This window comes from Stegodyphus dumicola, chromosome X2, assembly GCF_044657685.1.
Source record: "Stegodyphus dumicola isolate Sdum_Otavi_A_Nest chromosome X2, ASM4465768v1".
NCBI lineage: Eukaryota > Metazoa > Arthropoda > Arachnida > Araneae > Eresidae > Stegodyphus > Stegodyphus dumicola.
Window position 1 is genome coordinate 48,105,933 of NC_140781.1, and position 25,474 is coordinate 48,131,406.

Consider the following 25,474-nt stretch of genomic DNA (forward strand, 5'->3'; position numbering starts at 1 on the left):
ACGGCCACCAACACGAATTGTTCCTTTACAATCAACCAAAGGGATGTAAATTTTTTAAGCTACCTGTTATGCTTTTTTTACAAGATAGAGCCCTCTGCTCATGCTTAATAAGCGTTTCCTCAACTATTCTTACCTCTTCTGCTTTAAGGGGTCCTACCTTTTTTTATCCATTCCAGCATTTATAAATGAACTTAAAAATATAAGAACGAACATTTATGATTTTATAATAATTGTCACTAATATTCAAGAGCTCGTCTAAAACGTTAATGTCAATCAACAGAGTTTTCTCAAAAAAGTGCTTAATGTCAATAGAACTTTTGCTTTCGTGCAAAAAGGATTCCCTTTCACTCCGTGTCGGGTGATCAACTTTGAACTATTGGTTGTAAACACTTGTGGGTAAGATGTGGCTCTGTCAAAAATTCTGTACAAGTCCACTACTTAGAACTGTTCACGAGAGAAGTGGCACTAACTCCACGCGTTAGATGATTGGCAGGATTGTCCTTGGTTGAACAATAAAACCATGAACCTGAATTAGTCAACTTCTGAATCTCGTCAGCGTGATTTTGAACGAAAGACTGGAGACCATCTTCTGTTGAATCCTTTAATCCAAAACAATGTGACTTTAAAATCACTCCAAAAAAGATATTAGATGAACCTTTACGATCCAGAACTTTTTTGACTTCCATTCCTAATCTTGCAGCACCCAGCAATTCCAGTCAAAGGAAGGGAACCTTTTTGACAGGTGAAACTCTGCTCTTGGAGGCCAGCAAATTTATAGAAATTTGTTCTCGATTCTGTACTTTTACATAAACGGCTGCACCTTACGACTTTTAGCTTCGGTCAGAAAAAACATGGAGCTCTATACTTTCATCACATGAATCCAAAACAAATCTTTGAATACTATTGTTACTTAGTTCTAAAAGTTCGCTGCACCATTCAGATCACTCGTCATTCAAATCAGAAGGAAGCTCAGCATACCATGGCAGTTTACGTAGCCATAGCTTTTTGTAATATTCCCCCCCCCCAACAGTGAATGGTATGATCAGTCCAAGGGGATCATATATTTTTCCAGCTGTTTGGAGGATGAAGCGTTTAGTACTTTTCATTCTTCTCGAAATTTTAATCGAACAAGGACTCTCCATACTCAAACTATCTTCCTGAATATCCCAATGAATTCTTAATACTTTGAGTATCTTTTCATTTGAGCTTAGTGGATCAATGTCAAAAAGGTTCTTCTTCCCATTTTTTAACTATACGGTTATCATTGGTCATCCATTTGCGTAGATTTATCCCAGCTCCATGCATAATTTCCTTTGCTTCCCTTGAAATTTTTAAGGCTTTTGATGCATCATCTGCTCCTGTAACAAGATAATCAATATATATACATGTATGAAGAATTTGAAAGGTATCGGGTTACACATGTCTATACCATCGGATATGCAGCTTTATAATTGTCGCCAACAAAAAGGGACTGGAATTAACACCAAAGACTACACGTTTAAATCTATACACTTCTAACTTATCATAAATATTCTTAACAAATAAAAATCTAACTGCATTTCGATCTCTCTCAACCAAAACGATCTGTAAAAATGCCTTTTCGATATCTCCTAAGATTGCAACTCTTTTAAAATATGAGAGGCAGTGAAATTTATTTTGATTCAAATGAATACCAGGCCACAAACAATCGTTTAGGAACAGATTACCTATTTCATGTGGGCTCGCATCAAATACAATACGCATTTTTTGTCGTAATGCTTTCTTCTCTATAAACCGCTTGATGCGGCATGTAAAAGACTAGCTTGTTTACTGATTTCGTAGTATGTAATACTCTTTCTATTATCCCTTGATTTAGATACTCTTTTATACTTGATTTAGATACGACTGTAAGTTTCTCAGTATTTTACGTATAATGCATTATCATGCTGCATTTTTCTCATCAGAATCTTTGTTCATTTTTCTGCGACACCAAAATTGTTCCTTAAATGTTCCCAATTTTATTCCAGGGGAGGCTAACAACATAACCCCCATCTTTGAAACTATCAACTTTACTGAATATCTCTAAAGCTTTATCTTCATCGTACGAATTGGGATCATGTCTAATACCAACTTATATTCCAAATCAAGAAAACTTCTTCAACTGTGTGTCGGCATCGTCATAAATTAACCCACTATGCATTAATTGTTTCTCGTGTGGTAAATCTTCAATGCTGCCGCTCATCAAATATCCAAATGTTGAGTTTTGTAACACTAAATTTGTATTGGATACATGAATTTGCCCAGATCTTATCAAATCGAAAAATATTTCAGATCCAAGGAGTAACTGAATTCTACACAATTTGTGAAAGTCAGGGTCAGATAACCTAACTCTTTGTGGAATCGCAATATTACTGACATCTATTTGTCTCGAAGGCATCAAATGAGTAGTTTTATAAATTACGAAAAAATCTAGTTTACGACTGTACGTTTTTTCTCTATTTAAAATAACCGCACTCATTTTTGATTTCACCGTTGTTGAAATCCCAGATAAACATCCTACTGATATGCTTACATTTTCCTTTCGCAAATGAAGCTTTTCAGCTAATTCGGATGAACAAAGATGGATCATACTTCCACTGTCAAGCAAAGTGGCTGGAAATGTTTGCCCTTCATTTCCCTTAATGTACGCAATCGTTGTCGATAATAGGATTCTATTCACTCTATTACAATTTTTATTTACATTAGTAGCTATCATAAAACACTTGTTATATCTTATTTATGAATGCCTCTTCTTGAACGTTTAGTTTCGGGCTTTCCGTAGACTGACTGGCGTCTGACTTTTGATCCGATGGAGACGCGATTTTACAACTGCTTTTATTTTGTGGAATCGATACTTTTCCTCGCTCATTTGCGCGTTTTTTTCTGCATAGTCCACAAGAGTAATTTGAAGGGCAATTTCTCACTCCATAATTTTCAAAACAGCAGAAACATAAATTGCGCTTTTTGACATACTCTATCTTTCAAGCTGAATTTTTGAAATTTAGGGCATTAAAATAATTTATGTTCCGCATTACTCAGTTTCCAAATAATATGTTTCTCAGTCACACGTGAAACCACCGAAGAAACCTTTGGTTGATTTCGTTCGGACATTACTTGAATTGTCCACGTGTGATCTTTTAGAAATTCTAATAAATTTGTGATTTCCCCCCCCCACCACCATAACTTAGTGTTCTGATTAAGTTTCTGGCTAAGAATAAAGACAAATATAATGGACGAAACCCCATCTAAATTTTGTTCTAGACAGTCTAATGATCTTACAACTTCACTTGTAACATCAATTAAATTTAGAATCGCAGAAACTGACTCGTTTTGAATAACGGGAATACTCATAAATCTTTTGAGATGTACATACACTTGTTCTCTAGGGTTTGAGTTTCTTTCCTCAGAGGGAGACCATGCTAACTTATAATTAGTATCCGTTGCAGCTGTCGTTTGGATTATTCTAAAGGCATCTCCTTTCAGTGGTGATTTCAGATTTTGCAATTTTACAGCATCTGATAAATATGGGTTCTGATCAATACTCGCTTTAAAAATATCCTTAAAGGAAAGCCAAGAATGCAGTTCTCCTGAAAAATGTAGGTAAAAGCACAACAGGATTTTCAGAAATTTTTGTATTTTCCAATTTATTCTGTTTGACAATCTATTATTTAGTATTTCAAGTTCTATATCAGTAAGACTGCTATTGATTTCATCTTACTCACTGAAGATTTTACTTAAGAAGATCACTGCTTAAATTAATAATGAAATCAAAAATATTATCAAATTCATTTTGCAAATTGTTAAATTTAGTTTTAAACCATTCTAAGTCACTAACACTTAAATCTGGCTCAGAAATTTTCTTTTGCAATTTCGGTAAGTAAGTTTTTTTTAATTCTCTTTTTAGTGAGAACATCTTTCAATTTCGTAGCCATTTTCGCTACACTTATGAATAATAACAAACTACCGCGCAAACTTAATTCAGAATTTACTAAATGCAACAGTTAATAATGAACAGATTTTCAAGGGTTACTTACCCCTCTCTTTCAGCATCTGGCTGCAATCCACAAACATAAATTCTCTGGAAGCAAAATGGCAAAATCCCTGTTGTACAACTAGCTTATTTACTTAGCTGATATCGCTTCGTCTGTACAGGACCACTCAAAATGGTCCGGCGAATTAAATAAAATGGTCTGCACTCTAATTTAACTAACTAATTAACAAACTAAACTATAATATTTTATCATTTTTAAGTTTACTCATTTGTAGAAGACACTCGGGCAACCAACCACACGCACTCCGCCATTGAAGCCAAATAAATAAATAAATAAAATGACATTCTCTTTTTTAACAGTAGCGATGGCAGCGCCATCTCACTTCAAAGGGATTTAACAAATGGGGCATCCTCTCATTTGGCATCAATTGAAAGCTTTTAGACCAAAAGCCGTATTATCAAAATTATCTTCATGCATTTTTGGCATATTCCCTGGGTCTGTCCTTGGGAGACACAATAAATATAACTAACTTCAACCATTAAACTTTTTCTCGAGTAATGGTTGGAGGTCTACCAAGCAAGTAGTAGCATGCCTTACGTTCAGACTGTCCGAGATTAGTGCAGGAAGAAACGAAGTGATTCAACTTTCCCAGCAAAGGAAAAACAGGAAGAAATTAGACTGGTGGAATAGGGAGTGGGGAGATATCTATAAGGAAGTTTCCAGTCTTAATATGATAAGAAGACTTAATATGATATACAGGCTAAATACATGACAATGTGTTAGACCAGCGTTTCTTAAACTGTGGGCCGCAAAAAATTTAGCAGTTTTGATACTTCTTATAATAATTTTACAATTACCAAATATTTTTACACAATGTATCTGAAAATAGATAAAGATAGACAATACAGACAAAGGAAAACGTTTCGACGCATTTTTTTAAAAATTTTTTTTTTATTTATTTATTTTTTATAAATGCATTCCTTTTTTATGAAACGTTCATTTTACTTGCTTTTCGCTTGACGCTGTCATTTCGTCTGTTATTTATTTTAAAATGTTCACATTGTTCTATGTCTTAAAATTAGAAATTAAAGTTAATGACCTAAAACTGCAATAGTATATTACAGAAAAAATTGACAGTTTCACACACGCGTGTGTCGGATTTACGCAGTGTTTATGGGGTTCCACAAAATTTTCGTAAATATTATGGGGTTGTGGAAGTCCCGAAAAAGTCTCAGTGATAAAAAGGAGTCGCAACTGAAAAAAGTTTAAGGAAGCCCTGTGTTAGACAATGCATTTCAGTGCAGTACATTATTTGCCTGCATGAATTGGGGGGGGGGGATGGATCACGCACTGATATTTTTTAAACACCTTAGCTGTAATGAATTGTTTATTATTAACGGTGGTTCTCTGCTACGTAAAACATCGACACGTCCATTGACAATTTATTGTCTTATAGTACAGTAGAATCTTTAAATGTACTGATATAATGAGTAATGACTGTGAGAAGGGACATCTGACTGATGCTATAAGTGTTCTTAAAATCATAATCTTTTGCTCACAGCATAAACCATTGGAGTTAATTAGTTGTATCATTTGAATTCATTATTAAACATGCATTTTTTTATAACACTGCGGTTTAAGTGGCACATTTTTGCTAATCAAACTTTTCTTACAAAGGATTTCTTCGTTTGATGTAGTCATTATAGATTTTTGTAAGAAGAATTTTAATAATTCAGCATTTTTTCCCATTAGTCATTTAAGTTTTGGTGGTTGGCATGAGTTCTCATGTAGTGGTTAAAAGGAAATGTGAGAAGACATTGCTGCTATGACAAAATTATGTTAAATCACTGCTGCTATAACAAAATTATGTTAAATCACTGTATTGAAAATAAAAATACATTATACACAGTTAAGAGTAAAGCTAAAACTTTGCTTTTGTAGTACGTGACTTCGAGCGAAAATTATGTCCATACAATAGATGTCACCCCACTGCCAGAACTGACTAAACTGGATTTGACTATTTTTTTAACCTGCCTATTTCCTTGATAGGTGGCATAATTTCTTGAATGGAATTAAAAGTAAATGTGAGAATGCATTTACTTTTAATTAAGTAAGAAAAGAAAGTTAAACCATTTATTTCTTTATATGACTGAAAGTTTCATATTTTGTATTTTAGCCTCTCATCTTTTATTGCTTCTTCCTTCTTTTAATGATATTTGGGTATAATTTTTATTACATTTTTACTTTTTGTACAAACTTCTTTTGTTGTGAAGATGATAGGCAACCTCTTAATAACTCCTGCGTTTCTAAATTTAATAATTTTAATTTGTGCAATGAATTTAATGTAACATTTTAATGTAAGGTTATTAATAAAAGGTTTATGAAATTAAAAAAAGGTGGGCATTAAACTATTGTTAACCTCAAACGTTATCAAATGCAATAATGTCAAAATTGGAAATGAAACCAAATATTGATTTGTTATAGGCTTCGTACTCACCTGACTTGGCTCCGTGTGATTTTTGGCTGAAAATGCTGATAAAGGGACCCGATTTGAGTTAGCAGAAGATATGCGGAATGTGATGGAACAATTGCTCACCATTTCAAAAACTGCATTCCAGAGGTGTTTCCAACAATAGCAGGAGCACTGGGAGAAGTGTATCCATTACTAGGGAGACTACTTTGAAGGTAATTAATGTTTGTTTTCCAAATCAATAAGTGTATTTTTGCCAACCAAAGGTTTGATATTTTTTCAACAGGTGGTATATGTAGCTGATTGCCTTACGGAGAGATGATTCTAGTGTTTTTCAGTTTAAGAACTAAGACTTATGTCTGTGTGTAACATTACTAAGATTATTTTAAATATATAAATAAATTTTCTTAGAGAGGTACAGTGAATATTGATTTACTATATGTTACTAACTATACACACGAAAGAATCAGTATTAACAACTTAGTAATAGTATAATGAACTATTTAAAAGTATTGTTTAAAAGTACTGTATAATAACCTTTTAATCATCAAGCCTGTAGGATAAATGACACCATACTGAGAAAGAGTAAAAATAATTAATGAATAGTTAACTATTGTTTCTATGAAAATAGTTCTGCTATCGGAAGTGTAACTCCTTGATTAATTTAGATATTTCAATTTGATAGTGAAATTAAACATTTTGATACCTGCTTTAACACACTTTTGTTGGAATGAGTGATGTTAAAGTGTGATTATGTTAGAAAATAGTATTTTACTCTCAGAGGTAGTCATCATAAGAGAATTCACTGTACTTTAATACTTTCATTTTATACAAAAATTAAGAATACCTTCTTCATGGCTGTTACTTGTGGATAAAATTTAGTACAATTAAGAAAACTTAAACAGTGTTTGGGGCAGCTCTGGATTTTAATGTCTGACGGGAAGAGGAGATCATCTTCCCCCCCCCCCTTTTTTTTTTTTTTTTTTGATTTTTTTTCCCTTTGATTTATTTATGTATATATAAAGATAGCAGTTATAAGTCACAAGCCCATCAGTGAAGAAAAATAATGTTCCTTTAATTTCCTAAATAATTTAATCTGATAACTTATGGCATTCTTAAATAAATGTTGATAAAAAAAAAACCTACCTTTGTTTAGCTTTTTTAATTGTAACACGTTTTTCCAAAAGTCAGCCATTTACTTGTAGAAATGAATGAATTTTAGCACCAACACACATTGTAAGCGTGATTGAAATTTTTTTACGGTACTCTCAACCTTAAACTTTCAAAATTTCTGAAACCTATTAGGTAAAACAGGTGTCCCCACCTTAAGTAAAAGATCTTTCAGCATTTAAGGATATGTTACTTATGGAGGATATTTTTCTTATAATAATTCCTCATTGTACAGCATTTATCTCCAAATGTTAGTGAAAATTTTCCCTCTTTTTATACCCTTGTTTCAACGTCATAATCACTGCCTTATGAAGACTTGATCCTGTCAGTAGTTAACAAGGCTGTGGAGTCGGGCAGGTTTGGGGGTAAAAGGAGTCGGAGCAGGATTCGCTAAAAACAAGTCGACTCCGACTCCAGTTTTTGTTGGACAGTTTGAATTTGAAATGAAATTAAAATGAATTAAAAAAAATTAATGACAAGCTGAATTATTATTTTTATTTACGAACTGTATACATTAATAAATAGTTATTTTCTATTTTATTGACTTATTAAAAAATAAATATAAGGATAGATGTGATATTTGCCATTAGCAATTAAACTGATTCATCTAGTTACAAATCTCACTGGTAAATTTAGGTAAGCAGCAATAGTAGCAAGAAGTCCTAAAATTGATGCCATTCTTAGGAAGCGAGCAGGAAAAGGAGCAATTATTGATCAAGCAACGTGATAAGGAAGTACATATTTGATGATAAAGAGGTTTTAGAATTAAGAACTTTTTTAGAAGAAGTAGATAATCCTAATGTTTCACTAACAGAAAGACTGTGGAATGATCTTGCAGAATTGGAAACTCTTCTTTCTACACCATATATAGCCACAAAAAAGCTGCAATCTGAAGAATTAACAGGAAGCGAGAATGGAAAAATGAGATGTTTGTTCTTTCTGAAATGGAGCGTTTATTGCAGAAGGAAACATTTCTTCAATAAAGAAAAGAGAAACCAGTTTGCTAGACAATGAGATCTTGCTGGGTTCAATATACACTGGTGTGCAAAAATTAAGGACGAAGTCGAAAAATTAGCATATCAGCTGAACGAAGAGGCAGAGCGGACAGAAAGACCAATCAGGAAATTAAGTAAGGTGATGTACGGTAGCACATGCGCAGATATGCAGTTAGACGTAATGGGGGAGTGTCTGAGTAGTATAAAGCATGCTGTCGGTGTAAGATCAGTATTTCTGGCAAAGAGATTGCACGCCGTATAGCAGTTAAAATCACACCGAGTTTCTGCCTCAGCGAGAAATGGCGAATAATCAGTCTGTTAGACGACATCTGGATGCTTTTACCCGAGGTCGAATCATTGGGAAGTTGGAGGAAGGCCGCAGTGTGACAAGTGTGGCTTCAGAGTTCGGAATTGCTCACAGCATCGTTTCACGACTTTGGAGACAATTTCAAACTACAGGAACAGCTATCCGGGGGTTTAGTAGTGGTCGTCCACGAGGAACCACACCCGCAGATGACCGGTATATTGCCTTACAGGCCAGAAGAAACAGGCGGCAGACAGCGGGAGAAATCGCTAGACACACGACACAGGTGAATGGACGACCGATATCGCGTTTTACCGTGGCCAGAAGACTGCACGGTGGTGGTCTGTTTGCACGACGCCCTGTACGGTGTGTACCTCTAACGCCTGCCCATCGGAGAAGGCGTTCTGTGTGGTGTCGGGAACACCGGAATTGGAGAGACAATAAATGGTGACGAGTACTCTTTACAGATGAGAGCAGATTCAGTCTGAGTAGTGATTCTCATCGCATACTCATCTGGACAGAGCGGGGATGCCGCAATCATCCCTCGAACATCATTGAAAGGGACAGGTATGGAGATGGCGGTGTTCTCGTTTGGGGAGGCATCATGCTTGGTAGTCGTACAGACCTTCACATCTTCGACGCAGGTTCAGTCAACGGGACCCGTTATTGTAACGAGATTCTTCTTCCATATGTGCGTCTTTTTAGAGGCGCTATGGGTCCGCAGTTCCTTTTCATGGACGACAATGCACCATGTCATCGCACAGTAGCTGCCGAACAGCTCTTAGAGAGTGAGGATATTGAACGTATGGATTGGCCGGCACGATCTCCGGATCTCAATCCCATCGAGCATGTATGGGATTTTCTAGGCAGACGCTTGGCAGCTCGTACCTTACCACCAGTAACGATTCCGGAGCTTCGATTGGCGCTGCAAGACGAATGGGCAGCAATGCCTCAACAACTCATTGACACCCTCATTCGCAGCATGTGCAGACGCTGTGAAACCTGCCTAGCAGTCAGGGGAGATCATATCCCCTATTAAAGACCGGATGTTTCTTGCTGAACACCCATCACAGGGATGTTTCGGCCTTCAGTCGTTCAGTCGCATTGCGCTCCATGCTACTTTTTCAATAAAGCTTCTTTTTATCCCTCTGATTTCTCTTTTAGTAAGTGTTGCTTACATTACTCATGTCCTTACGTATTGGGGATCTTACGGTATTAAATGTGTTGATTTGGAAAGCTTTTGTACAAAGTTATATTGAAAAAAACCGTCTCGTCCTTAATTTTTGCACATCAGTGTATGTAGATCTGAAACAGCGAATTTTCTTGGATGACGAAGAAATTAAAAAGGCAAAGAAAGTCTTCTATGAACTTTCATTATTATTCATTATGTTTAAATATATATATGTAAACATAATGAATAATATATACGTAGTATGGGTTACAGCTTATTTATTTAATATAAAAGAAGTAATAGATGCTACAGAAAAAAAAAAAAATAGATGACATAGCAAAATATTTATATTAATTAGCATTTATTATGAAATAGAAAAACTGGCATTAGTCATTTCTAAGAAACAGTATAGCTTCGGCAAGATCTTCTTTGTTGGAGACCCATAGATCCGATTTGATAAATTTCAGAGCTGAGAAGAGTCTTTCCACACTAATTTGAGTAGGAGGAAGAGCTGTTACTGTTAGGAAGAGCTACTTCTTTTAACTTTTCAGGATAGATTTTTGTAAGTTCTAAAAGAGGTGTCTTGCAAGCGCAATCATATTTCCCTATTTCTTCAAAGGTTGTGTAGAAATCTTGTTTGTAGTTTTTCATTTTTATATCTAAAGGCTCTTGGTTCTTTATTTTCATTCGCTTTGCCTTAGCCTTTTCAATATTATGCAAAAATATTTCTCAAAATTGAATTCATCACTAGAAAAGAATGATAGAGACTCAATTTCAATATCTGCAGTTTGACTGTCCTTATTCGAATTCTCCAGTTGTTCTGAGAATAATTTCATTCTTAATGAAAGTTCATGGATGACTTTCTTTGCCCTTTTAATTTGTCGGATTCATTAAAATTCCAGGAGTCGGTCATTTTCCCTACCGACGCCACAGCCCTGGTAGTTAATGCATTAAATGCAGTTAAAAATTTCTTTCAAATACTTTTTCTAAATTTCAAGCAGTCATTATTTTTACATTGATTAGAAATATTTTTTTCTCTTTTTACCTTTAGAATGCGTTGAGTCTCTCAAATTGCCCTCATATACGCACTCCCAAGGAGTGCTGGAGATAGTTATATTCATTCTTGTCGCTGGCCAAGATAAAAGGGACTTGTGTGAATTGGATTGTTTTATAAAAAAATACAAGAAATTATAAAAATTGCTAATTTAAATTTAGGACATCAATTGCATTAGATAAAAATTCAAATAAATTGATTTGCAAGTCTTAGCCATTTCTTGCTTCTGATTGAAATGATGTAATTTCTAACGTTAAATAACATACTCCAGAATATGTGATTGATCCTTATCATGTATGCTTTTGCTGCTACAAATATCCTTTCAAATTGCTACCTGGAGCTTTTCATCAAACTGAATTATTTTTTCTTAGGTGCCACTGTTCAGTGAAATTGTGACACAAATTTTCCACCAAAAAAAAAAAAAAAAGCTATCTAATCAATCAGGAAGTTTAGTTACTTTGTAGGGCAGTATTGAGTGATCAATTCGGGCTTTTGTATATTGATAACATAATTTACACCTGCAAAAATCTTCGTGATGGGAAAAAAAAAAAAAAAAAAACAGACATGTTAGTTTTTAGCATTTTTTGTTTGAAACTAAAAAAATGCATTAGAATGAATCAAAAGATTTTGAGTATTTGCATATAAATGTGTTAGGCTACAATTGTATCTTGTGTTCAATTTCAGTTTATGGAAGGAAGTTAACCCTGAGTCTAATGTATTAAAGGTGTTTTGTAAAATTTGTTTCCTGAAGTGCATATCCAGTGAAAAGTGGATCTATTTCTGTAATTCTAACAAAGGCAGAGCTTGGAACGTTTTTCAGCTTCCTAAAACTGTTGCCAAAATTGTATGCTACATGTCTATTGAAATTTTTGAATGATTAATCTAGGGGTTTTCAAGTTGGACCAGGTGCAGGCGGAAGAGGGCCAACCAAGTCGACATGTACATGGTCGAACCGTTGTGTTGTGGACGGAAAAGTTTGAAGTGGGCTCTTAGTATGTCAAGAGATCTTGGATCGCTGGACTGGATACGGGCAGGAGACTAAAGGCAATATCCATGGAGATTAATGGCCAAGGGAAACGTGCAAGAACAAGTCTTTTAGTAGCGCAAAGGCTTGGTATGAGAGGTTGTGCAGCGAGTTGAAGATATGTCTGTGAAATTTAGGCGTAACATAAGGTCTGATCCGCCTATCACTCGTGTCACAGAATATTTGTAAATCAGGGCTGAGTTTTAGTGTTTGCAACTTCAGTGAACAATTACGATCACTGAGAAGAGACTTGAGTTCGCCGTCTATTGTTTGGTCGACTGCAATAGCTGCAAAATCAGCGGGACCTTCGGCATCGATTCCGTGGATGCGGGACAAAGTATCTTCGAAAACATTATCTGTCTTAACAACATGCTGTTATGTTTGTCGAGATGTGAGCTATATAGTTAAGTTGACGTAATTATCTGGGGCATGCAGTCAGATATTTTTGGTAAAAGCAAAAGTCCGTAATAATAATAATAATAATAAATCTTTGACCTTCTGGCATAAGAAGAAAATATTTGATGGAAGAGTACCTCGTGTATGCCTGCTTCACCGGAGAATGTACCCGTGAAAAAAATCGAGTGGTTGGTCAACTTTGTTGTTGAACCATTTGAATTGGCGACGTCAGATGCATTTTCCATCAGGGACAATTGCAGACCACATGCATAGAGGCCTAGGGTTGTGGCTTACGTGAGAAAAGCTTTGCATTTTTCAAACAGTGCGGTGGTCTCCTCAGTTCAAGGGACTGAGCGCTGCTGAACGCCAGAGGGGGTTATTAGGCAACCCAAGAATGAGACAGTGGTCTGTCCAAGTATGCATTTTTCGAGGTTTAGCATTAAACATTGGTCACGCAAAATAGAGAAAACTTGATGCAAGTGCCTAGCGTGTTCGTCCACATCCTTGGAGGTTACTATTATATCATCTAAATAGGCTACACAACAGTCTAAACTGGACAAGCCTTAGTGTGTGTAACACTGGAAGGTTTGCCTAGGCCAAGAGGCATATGAACAAATTCAGTTAGGCTAAAAGGGGTAGTTACTGCCGTTTTTTCAATATCATCAGGATGCACTGGAATCTGATAATATGCACAGGCAAGGTCGAGAGTTGAAATGATGTTTTTCCATTAAAAAACTACAATCTTGGATGTGAGGCATTGGGTACAATGGCTGTATTGAGTGGTAATCACCACAGGGACGCCACTCACCATTTGGCTTTTTGACCATATGAAGAAGGATATCCCATGGACTCTTGGATGGCAGAATAACACGCTGAGACATGAGGAATTCGAATTCTTTTGCATGGCTTGGGGGATATTGGCGGACAGACGCCACGGCTTGGTAGACTGGTGGTACTTTAGTCTCAATAAAATGATAAATTACAGGGGTTTGAGGGTCTTGATTGGGTTGCAAAGAGTTGGTGAGCTGCAGATACTGAGAGAGGATCTGTGAGAATTTGCAGTCCTGAAGAAGGATGGCTAATTTAGATGATATTGGTTATAATCAGAAATTGTGCCATGAGAGGTCAACTGGGACTTTTTGTGTAAGCTAAGCAATAGTTCAGGGCATCAGTTAGCAAATCAAAGTGCTGTACAAAGTCAGTTCCGATGATTGGTTGTTTCACATCAGCCACTACGAAATCCCAAGTGAAAAAGACGTCTTAACCAAAAATCGAAGGTAAGGCGCTTGTTACCATAGCTCGAAGTTTGGCTAGCGTTTGCTGCATACAAAACGAATTTGTCTGACTTTATTGAGTCAGGGCCACATCATCTAGGGAAGGCTGAAATGTCGACGCCAGTGTCTATAAGAAAGTGTAACTAGGATTTGGGGTCAACCAAGAGGATACGGTTAATAAGGCGATCGCTAATGTGGCCAGCGGGCGAATGCCGTTCTAGTTTTATGGTTGTTTTTACGTGCAAGGGGGGTTACGTTTTCTTGCCTTATCCCCCAAATCTGTTTATGATACAAACAATGATCCTTATTACAAAGCTGTGAGTTATTTCGTGAAGGGCTGCGTGTGCAAGGTTTCCTGTTACGACTCCGAAATCGATTATGATGTCACTTAACTGATGCCTTTATTACATTAACCTCTTTGGTCAAGTCGGCTCTTTTTTGTTCCAACAAATTACTACTGGCATCTGGGGATAAACTAACATTGTTTAAGGTAGAGGATGTGGATAGCTCATGTACCTGCCACGGCTGCAAGATTTGAAAGGTCTTCATTTAAAGCCGCCAAAATTGTTTGTGTATTAAAAGGAAGTCTATTAACATAAAGTGACTTTAATAAGGGATCTCCCACGTTGTGACCAGCTAGCGTACGCACACGTGTGAGTAGTTGAGAAGGGCGTTCATTGCCGATATCAAGTCCCTGAAGTAATTTTTTAATTTTAGCAGATTCACTCTTAGAATGGGCCTCAATGAGGCATTTTTTGAGGCTATCATATTTATTTGTATCCGGGAGATTGAGTGTTATATTCGATTCAGAGTTAAGCGCTTCACAGTTGATTGCCGTTACTACGTAATTATATTTTGTGAGATCCTCCGCAATATCAGCAAGAGCAAACTGTGATTCCAGCTGAATAAACCATAGCACGGGATTATTCTTCCAAAATGATGGTGGTTTTACCACCATACGTGAAATTTATTCGGATGTACTGTCTTGCGAGAAAGACATTGTAACGGAATCGATTCAACATGTAATACAGAAAATTCCGGTAATGTGAAAATGACACAAGAATAAAATATGAAAGTGAAATTAAAAGCTTACATAAATGTGACACATATAATCTCAGAATTTCACTAGTGGTGAGAAAAACTAAATTGGCATAATATTGGTACTAGAAATATAAATGATTTGCATAAAATAAAAATAATGCAAGAAAAAGAATTATTTAGAACTCAACGACATAGCTCAATTTGATACGTAACTAAAATTTGATTACGAATGTTATTTACAGTCCACGGGGATTAAAAAAGGAAATTTCTCACAAATTTCGCAGGAAGCTGAGTACGTAATAGCAAATAATCCGAGTAGCTGTCTGCTTTGTAAGAATAATGCAAGGCAATTTTGGTTTGCATAGAGATGCAAAACGGAAGTAAGAATAATGTGACTCTGAACAATAATAGTTCTATTAAATTTTCACAATGTGAAGAAAAGCATTCGTTGAGAAGTAGATAATCTTGTGCAGGACCTTGCTATTATAATTTTCACAGGGTCATCAGTTGTAGTGACGGCGGTTGTTTGCAGTGCCACATATTTTTATAATCAGATCGGTTGCATAAGTTTCTTGTGTAAAGAAGAAAAAATGCTAACAGCATAAAGCACAATTCTTTAACAACTACATAATTTTAATTATTAATTATTGCTTTTGTTATTACAGAGACTACATCATATGCTGGTCTCATAGCATCGTTCAGAAACAGAACGCTCTCTAAATCCCAGAATGTTCTTTGTGATGGCAAAAGAAATGACGTTCTGGATAGTGCTGCCATCTGTTGGAGAAAGGGGAACAATTCCCCACATATTTGAACCAGGTGACTTTCATTATAAAGGTATACATTAAGTAATAAATTAGCTAAAGTATTGCAAAATTTCTCTCACCTCTAACATTAGCCTCTGCATAAAAATTTAAACACGTTTGAATAATGATATCTGTTGAAACATATGTAAAAGGTTTTATCTATAGTTGTAAAACCTCTTGAAACATAATAATTCAAAGCATCAGCAACAAAAACGTTTTCCGTGTTAGATATATAAATGCATAAAAATTTAACAAACAAAAAATGTGCATTATTTTAAATGCTATGCTATATAATGCAGTGTGTAATATTTCGGAAATAAAAAAAAAAATGGGCAAAACTTTATCACCATCATCAAGCAATTTTTCTGTTTTCAAAATCAATTTAAAATACCTTACCCAAAAATAAACATAAGTGTTAGATTTAAATAACTAAATTTTATGAAAATAATGAAAGAGATTCGTAAATCCGATTTATAGACTGTATGTAGGCTGAAATAATTGTAATACAGGATTTCAGCAAAATTACTGTTCAAATTTTGGACATTGTGCCTGAATACAAAGAAAGATTATTTCAAGAGTCACTCTACATGCTTAAATTCAAAACACTTTACCCATATGGGCGAAATACTTTCAACCAATACATTCAATTAAATTCTGCAATTCCAACTTACAGCCACTTTAAATTATTCAGTAAAAAAAATTACAAGGGACCAGAGCAGATAATAAACAGAAAAATAAATTATTTTATACAATAGATACAGTAAAGTTAAGCAATAATATTAATAATTACTTTCTAACTGAAAATTTCACCAAAAATATCATTATTGGTTGCATACTTGTAAGCACAAATTCTTAATGAAACTTATAAATTTTGTTCAACAGCAATTTACGGAACCCAATATAATCAAAGACCTTGTTATAGATTTTTGCAATTTTAAATTCTCTACCACTAACAAGTGCAATAAATATTACTGCACATTCAACTTCCTACATCCGAACTATGACAATATTCAGTTCAGCAAAATTTTCAGAAAATGTCTACAACAATTTCCAGCTACTAAAGTACAAATCTCACTAGCTTTCAAGCATTAAAAACCTTATGGCAAATTTCGAATTAACCACCATGATCTAGCTTCTACAGCCCATTAATACTGCAAAGAACTTCAATATAAAGACTATGTAGACGAATTTCATAAACATATCGATACTGGCAATTTAACAGTGGCTCAAAACCAGCTTTTAAGACATGTAATGAAAAAAGGTACAAAATTTTGACCAGTACTGAAAATTGGCAAAAGTCAATGTTTTAGAAGTTTTGAAAAAAATCTTGACGGGTTCATAGTTAAAACTAGTTACAAATTAAATATTCCAAATTCTGCCTTTATGGCTTGGAAACATGTAGTGTTAGAAGAAATGAACTCAAAGGATTGAATTTAACAGCAATTTACTTTGGAATTTTCTCAATCCTCTAATACAAGATTTGAAACAAAAATTCGTAATCGCCAAAATTGACAAAGCCAGTTATAATTTCAGCATTATTTGAAATTTTTTTATGTCTCACTAATGAACTGAATAATGCCATTACTCACAAACTTATCAATACACAAGAAAATGTCATAGCAAAAAAGCTTAAAGCAATTCATAACAAACTACAAATTATACAACCATCTAACTACAATACGTAGTTAGATGGTAAGTAGTTAGATGGTTGTGTAATTTGTAGATTAGCAAATCTGTATGCTCTTCCAAAATTCCATGAATCACCGCTCAAATTTAGATTTATAGCAAATGATAAAAATAATTATAAAAAGAATATAGCTTACATATTTGCAATTAAACTTTAAAAAATCAGTATTTTAATTCGTTACCTAGTTAACAAGCAGCACAACTATAGTTGAATTAATTATAATACCGCTACAGTTCTCAACAAATTTAAAAGTTTAGAAATCAAGAACATTAACTGCTATGACTTTGAAAACCTTTATACTTCTCTACCATTGGACGAAATTTATACTAGTTTAATGCAATTCCCACAACTTTTTCCTGACATGCTAAGCATCCTCTGAATTGAAAAATGGAAAACTTACTTCCATTGTGCATTATTTAATAACTACATTAAATTCAATAATAAGATCTTTCAGCAGGTGAAAGGAAATCTAACGGGAGCGAACAGTTCTACACAAATATGTAACCCATTTCTTTTTGCTAATGAATATAAATTCCAACTTAGTTTGAATAAGAATGAATTAAAGTTATTTGCAAATACATTTAGATACATTGATATTATAACTAACTTTCAATAATAATACTGCTTTTGAGCAATTCAAAATTTACCCAGATAGTTTAACACTTAATAGAACTAATACGAATCAAGATAATATTGAATACCTAGACCTGCTCATAATTAAACACAACAAAATTAAATTATATGATAAAAGGAGGGCATTCCAGTTTGAAACTATTAAACTAATTAATTGGAACTATAATATCTCTAAAAAAGTAATAGGTAACTCTTTTTATAGCCAAATAATTAGAATTAAAAGTATATGTACTGAAATAGAAGATTTAAAGGAAGAAATAATAAAACTAATTAATGTTCAAGTTAATAACCAGGTTCCAACACAATTTATTAATTTTTCTACATTAAAAAGGCAGGCATTAACTTTTCTTTTTAATTTTTTAACTCTTTATGGTATTATAATACTACCTTAAACCTGAACTGGAGGGTAATGGAGGATTTTGAAGAGTTAAAAGATTACTTGTAAATATTAATTAATTATTTGTAAAAATGTATATTTTATCAATACTGGATTCTTTCCTTTTACTAACGATAAATTACAAATTTTTATTTATTTGCTGCCTCTGTCAATTATTTTATTTAATAATTGTTAAATAAAATAAAATGCCCAATTTTAAACATCAGTTTCACAGGTTTAGGAATAATTTTTCCTTTTAGAAGCTATGAAAATAAACAAAACAAAACAAAAATTGAGCAGGTGCAATTTAAATTAATGCTTAACCCCAATTATGTAGATGCATTTTTTACAATATAGAAAAAGACATAAATATAGAATAACAGTTATGCTTAAAATAAAACTTACTTTTCTCAGCTGAATTTGGAATGAGTTTTAAAACTAAATTAATATCTTTGTATGTAACATCTGTAAGAGAGCAAGGTGAAATTATTTAAATCAGGCAGTCCGTAGTGTAAGAATAATGTTTGATGGTCAGAGCTGTAACAGGTGATAGATAATAACAAAGTAGCAATTTTCATACTGCACTGTGAGGTGAAATATGATTATTGAAACACTGTAACTATGACTATGAAAAGCAAAATCTTTTGTCATGGATATTTGCTGGAAGTATTGTTTGACATTTACAAATTTTTTTAAATGGATAACCAGTAACTGCAATACATACATCACATTGACCAGACTGACTTTCCTGAAGATTGTGCCAGCAGAATTTTCATCACTACTATGAAAGTATGTGATATGTTTGGGTGTTTTCCAAAGAGCACAGTAATCGCTTTGACACTGCTGTGATGCCTGTTTTGTAGTTGATGGTCATTCATTTGAACAATTCTTATGAATGTCGACAATTATTCTTGTAAGTATGCATGATTAGTAATATTAATTTTCACCATGTGCTTCATACTTATTGGGTACCAGCATTCACTTTTGACTGCTTATTTTACTATTTAATTATTACTGCTTATTTTACTATTGAAAATTTATGTTTTCTTGCCCTTTACAGTTGTTGCCATATTCTCCTACCCCTTAAAGCACATCATTCCTATTACATCTTTCAAGATGTAATAGGAATAGGAATGTATAGATTCAATACGAAGATACTTCAGAAAAGCTCTTGCATAGATGACACAAATTTTCTAGGAAAGCTGTATGCTTAAGAAAGTCCACTGTTACTTGAGCTGATAAAGCTGTTTAAAACTGGTTCTTTTTCTTGGAATATTTTCCTGACAATATAGTGTGCTTATGGCATGGGAGGTGGTCTTCATGTGTAACATTAATATAAGACCGAATTCCTTATGAAATTCTTTGTAAAGTCATCCCTTCTTGACATATCGCCATTGTATGCTTTACTGTGCTCATTTAATCAGCTAGCTTTGCACAATTACATAATATGAAAATTATCCGCGTAAATATGACTATTTATTTTAAAATATGCACCAATCTATTCTCTTTTACTGTAAAGATCTATTAAATTAAAAAAATATATTTATGTAAAGATAATGCAACTTCTAATAGGATATCAGAAATAGAGTAATTTCAAATACTAGATGAAAGAAAATTAGGTGTATGTGTTTTACCATGCATATCTTTTAGATATAAAATTTATTTATTTATTTATTATTTAATGTTATTAAACTAATAAATCTTGTGGTAAATTTGAACAATACTCTTGTATTGTCTGTTCCCATATTTCGGTGATGTGTATATGTAGAAACCATCGTCGTATCCACTAAATTCTTGTCCATATCACAATGAATATTCTCTCTGCTCACATAATACACAATAAAAATTGGTCCTTATTGCAAGTCAGTTATGCGTACTACTCCTCGACAGCCGGTTTCTGCTCTCCCTCTGCGCTTTTCCAAAAACTTCTCCTTAGAGTTGAGTATTTATCGGCAGAGACGCGGGGGGGGGGGGCAAGGCACGCTCCTTATCGCTATAAACCAGAGCTATAACCCCCAATTCCCTTTGATGGCAACTCAAAGGAAACGACGTCACATTATGAAATATTTCAGACGATCCGTTCTGTCGAGTACCCTCTTAATAACAAAATTAGGATATAAAATTAGATTAAAATGCGACTCACCATATGATAATGTAATAATGCACATTCATAAAAATGAAATAATAAGAAATATTAATAAATTTCGAAATTTTATTAAATTGTAATGTAAAAAGCAAGTTTCTTTGGGAAGTGAACATGTCTTCCCGATCTTGTGACAGTTTGTGTCTTAGAGAGTTCGAAAGTAGATTTATTTTGTTGACCTGTCTTTAATTCCTTGTTTGGTGTCAGTTCAGACAACTCATAGTCTGAAAGCAAATAGGCTGGTATTACAGTCTTTAGACACGGTCGATTTATGGCCGTTTATTTCAATTGTAAAAGTTTTGTCCGTTCTGTTAAGGACTTTGTGCGGACTTGAGTATGGCTGGCACAGCGGTGGCTTTAGTCGATCGAGACGTAAGTATGCATGTATACCCGATTTTAAGCTATAATTTACATAATACTTATCTTGGCAATGTGCAGATGTCGCTATTGGGTTTAGTTGTTGCATTGTATTGCCGAAGATTAGTGATGAATTCAGTATCACATGGCGATACCTTAGATGGCATTATCATATCACAGGCAGCCTGTGAGTTGTCGCATACACCAGTTCTGCTCAAGATCTCTAGAGATCCTCCTTAATGATTTAAATTTCGTAGTAGCTGCAATTTCTGAATGCGATAGGTTATGCAGATGATTAAAGATGAGTCTGCGAAAGGAATTCGGAACAAATGGACGAGGAATGTCTGTAAAGATGTCACAAGGAATATTACCGTCCGAGTATTGGCACAGCTTGAATTCCAGTTTCAAAGATGATGTATTGTTTTTGAGACGATCCGTTCTGTTCTCCGGATCATGCTTTTGAGCTTCGGAACTTTTTTTTAAATCCAAAAAGGAAGATTTTGTTATGGAATCAATTTCGATTTTCGAAAGAGCATCGGCAACGACGTTTTTAGAACCTTGCACATGCGTAATATCAGTACAATACTGAAACATGCTGAGGCTGTTCGCACACGTTTTGGAGGATTTTGCTTTCCTATAAAGACAAGTAATCCACTTAGAAATTCAACGGCAACTATATTTCTGAAAGTGTAAATTTTCGTTTTTAGAGTTTTGTTTTCATACAAAATGGCACTCTTAGAAGTAATGGATGGAAGGTTACGTTTGTGCTCTTTCCGAAGAAAATTATTTTTAACTCTTTATTCAGGAACGTTGTGAAAGCCATGATTTTTTTATATCTGAAGCTATGATGGGTATGTTGTCAACACTTAGCTTCAAGTGGAAAAATTGTTCCAAATACGTATTCAAGGGGAAAACGGAATGTTTGGAATATTGCAAATGTAAGATCTTGTATGTTAAAAGAAAATGCGCAAGTCAAAGGACTCTTGCAAAATCACTGAAATTTTCAGTGTCAACTGTAAACAAAGTGATTAATGCCGATTTAAATCTTAAAAAGACGAAAAATCATAATGTGCATTGTTTTTCTCCACGACATATCGCCGAACGCGGAAAGCGCTGCAGAACTCTTTATAAGAAAGATTTATCCAGACGAAAATTCCATTTTCGTTTTTCACAAAAAGTGTCACAATAGATAAATCTTGGGTGCATTAAAATGATTGCAGTAAAAATGGATCCATTTATTATCATCAAAGAGAAAAAAAAGTATTAAAACATGGTTCAAAGAATCTAAAAAAAAAGTTTTACTGAGGGATTTATGATTGTTGCTGGTTTTTCATGTAACGGTAAATTAAAAATAAAGAGAGTGGAGAAAACTGTTAAGATCAACTCCACATATTATCAGGAACATATTTACATCCAATTTTGAAATATGAAATATCATCTCTTTACCAACAGTACCATCAATCAGTAAAACTACGTCAAGACAAAGCAAGCAGCCGCACGTCAAAATCCACAGTTAATTTCCTGGAAGAAATGGAACAAGAAACGTGTATCAAGGCCATAACCCTTTCCTCATATCCATACTAAATCTCTGAATCCATGGATTTTTGCACTTTTGGACATCTAAACAGCAGATGGTGCAAACGTCAACCTACAAACCTTCTTGAGCTTTGAAAAGCTGTTCGAAAGGAATGGGATAAAATACCTCTTCCGGTACTACAAAAAGTTTATCGTCTTGGAAGTTACAGTGTAGAAAGATATCGAAGAGTAAAAATTTTAGGTAAAATATTTCTTTAAATACAATGAAAATCGTCTAAAAAATGTGCGAACAGTCTAAATGACGTAACTGCCGAAGTGAACATTTGTGGGGATTCTGCTTAAAAGCGTACATTAATGGTTTCTGATCCACATAAATTGAAAATAATTCCCTGTCGTAGGCGGACATTTCTGTTGACTTTTATTCAGTTTCATAGAGAAAAATGCTATAGGTTCCCATGTTTGTTGAGAAAACTGCATAAGAGTGCCGCCTTTTGCGACGTCTGAAGCACTATCCAAATGCTTAACTGGGCTTTGGGAATAGGATGTCTCAAAAGAGTAGCCTGGGCAATGACATTTTTGGCAACAGTAAAGGCTTGTTCAGGATTTTCGTTTCAATTTAACGGTGAGGATGAATCCTGAACACGAGAACGAGATTTCTTTTTATTGATATGTCCTTCTAACAGTTTTATTGAAGGAGAAAGAATGTGTGCTGCTTTAGGTATGAAATATCTGTTAAATTTAAACATACCTAAAAATCGGCGAAGCTGAGTAAGGGTGGTAGGTTGAGTTAAAATACATTTGATTTTGTCAGGAAGAGGTTCAGTTCTCTTTGCACTACTGTGAAAATCTAAGAATCAATAGATATTTGATCAAAGGTGCATTTTGAAACATTCATGCAAAGTCCATACTCCTATAAGTTTTGAAAATGAGGCTTTCAATTGCCTGCCGTGTTCCTCGGAATGTTTAGAGGCTATGAGCAAGTCACCAACGAAAGCATAAACACCTTCCGAATCTCGCATGACTTTGTCCATAATACTTTGTAAAGTCGCGGATGCGTTGTATAAGCCGAACTGCATACGGATACTTTAGAATAAACCGAATGGTGTATACATATAGCGGTTTTGTGAATGTCGGCGAGATTAATTGTTGTTTGATAGTACGCATTATTCAAATCAGCATGACTAAAAATTTTAGTACCGTGCAATGCAGCAGTAAATTCGGCTAAACATGAAATAAGGTATTTATCTTTTGGGCGTTCAACGCACGATAATCTCCTACAGGTCTTCATTCTAAAGTTCCCCTTTTTTGGAGCCAAGTGAAGTGGGGATGCATAATTGCTTCTCTAAGGTTTCAAATAAGTTGCATCATAGTTTGAAATTCATATTTTGCTATTTTTAAGTGATCTGAAACCAGCCGATGAGGTATCGCAATCACAGGTGGACCTTTAGTTATGATGTAATGAACAGTGTTGTGTTTAACAGGATCTGGTAATTTAGAAATGGAGGGAAATTCTTTTAAAATTTTGTGGTGGAATGTTTCACTAAAAACAGTTTTTACTGAAAAAATGTCTGCATTTTTCTGGTAGCTCACAGTTTGAAACTGCGGTTTTAAATCTTTGAGATCAGGCACCAATTCAAAGAAATTGAGGAAATCTGCTCCAGGAATGGGTGTACTAACATTTGCTATAAGAAAAGTCCAACTAAACTGTCGTCTTAATTTGAAATTCAAAGAACGTTTTTTTCTTTTTACCATAAACATGAATAGTTGAAGAATTAGCAGCGAAAAGTGTTTGTTGGTGAGAATATCGTTTATGTGAATTGTTTGCCAGAAGTAAGGACACGTCAGAGACGGTGGTTGTTGTTATCCTGTCCATAGTATGTGGAATAATGGTTGCTAGAGCCTACTTCGAAGAGAGGTTAGACTTCTATTTTCCTTCCCTTCTCGTGAACTAAGCGTTCAATTGTTGCGGGCTCTCGGGTAACAAACCCTATCCCGGTAGAGCAAAAATTATTCCACTTTTTGATTGTTATCGAGCATGACAATGATGTTAATTCGTGGAAAAGTCCTGTCGATGTTGTTAATTTTGTGAAAAAGTCCTGTCGATGTTGTAGACAAGTTCGAAATCGAATACAGAGACGAGTCGCGCAGATATTTACCTCGGGGAGTGAGGGAAGAGCTGGTAGTGAAAACTTGGGTAGGGAAGCATAAGCAGTGCCATCCCTATTGAGTGTTTCTGCAAGTCTAAATTTAGGAGGGGTAGAGAACAAGCATAGGCTGCAGACAAGGCGATTGGTCAGCGAGAGATCCTCAGTGTGCTAGGGAGAGGGACTCTTTTCATTGCCATACTAATTTAGAGGGATAGCCAAAAATGGGGTGAGGGAGGGATTTGCCTGCTGAATTAAAGTAGCTTCAATGAAGGTTGAAGGCTCAGGTACGGTGCACGTTGTGTTAGGCTCCTGGGCTAAAAAGCCTCATCCTGCGTATAATGCCGTAAGGAGGGACATGGCTTCCCTAACATAACATGGTAAAGGTTAACTGAGAATAAATCTCGTGAAAAGCATTAATGAGCCTTGCACTTAGACGTATCTTCGAGTCAGTTACTTCTGATGTCTGGAGATGCTTCGTGCAATAACGTCATGGCGAAAGTCATAATATCGCATATCTTGGCAGATGCATGCTTCCTTTACGGCTGACTGGCGCTCAAATGTGCGAAGAAGGATGAAGTTAGAATAACTTCGGTGACATGGGTGGAGCCACTGGGTCACATGGTCCAATTGTGTACCTGGAAAGTAATTGCTTAATCTTGCTAATCAGGCATTGGTCAGGGGGCGGGGAAATGTGAATCTAACATATCTACGTAGGTAGATTTCATAGCAGGAATAAAATATTAAAATAAAATAAAATATCTGCAGCAAAAAGATCTAGGAGTGAAATAATTTGGCAAACCTGAACAATATTGTAGGGGAAAGAGAGTAAAATAACTTTAAGAATATTACATCCAAATGTAGAACCTGCGTAATGCAGTTT

General features: G+C 34.8%; 2 protein-coding genes across 9 annotated transcripts in view; one reads left to right on the forward strand and one right to left on the reverse strand.

The window, feature by feature from the left end:
• LOC118197731 (UPAR/Ly6 domain-containing protein rtv-like) overlaps positions 1 to 4,083 on the reverse strand; it is an 85,855-nt gene extending 81,772 nt beyond the window's left edge. Inside the window, exon 1 of the mRNA XM_085809903.1 lies at positions 4,053 to 4,083. Within this exon, the coding sequence (XP_085666029.1) occupies positions 4,053 to 4,068 (16 nt within the window). The 5' untranslated portion in view covers positions 4,069 to 4,083. The remainder of the gene's footprint in view (positions 1 to 4,052) is intronic.
• The window catches only part of LOC118197781 (uncharacterized), a 120,993-nt gene that overhangs the window by 38,640 nt on the left and 56,879 nt on the right, over positions 1 to 25,474 (forward strand). For 7 of the 8 annotated variants that reach the window (XM_035369346.2, XM_085809899.1, XM_085809901.1 and 4 more), the window contains exons 2-3: positions 6,495 to 6,695; positions 15,575 to 15,746. In XM_035369346.2, the coding sequence (XP_035225237.2) occupies positions 15,638 to 15,746 (109 nt within the window). In that variant the 5' untranslated portion in view covers positions 6,495 to 6,695; positions 15,575 to 15,637. The remainder of the gene's footprint in view (positions 1 to 6,494; positions 6,696 to 15,574; positions 15,747 to 25,474) is intronic. The other variant, XM_085809900.1, reaches the window with a different exon arrangement.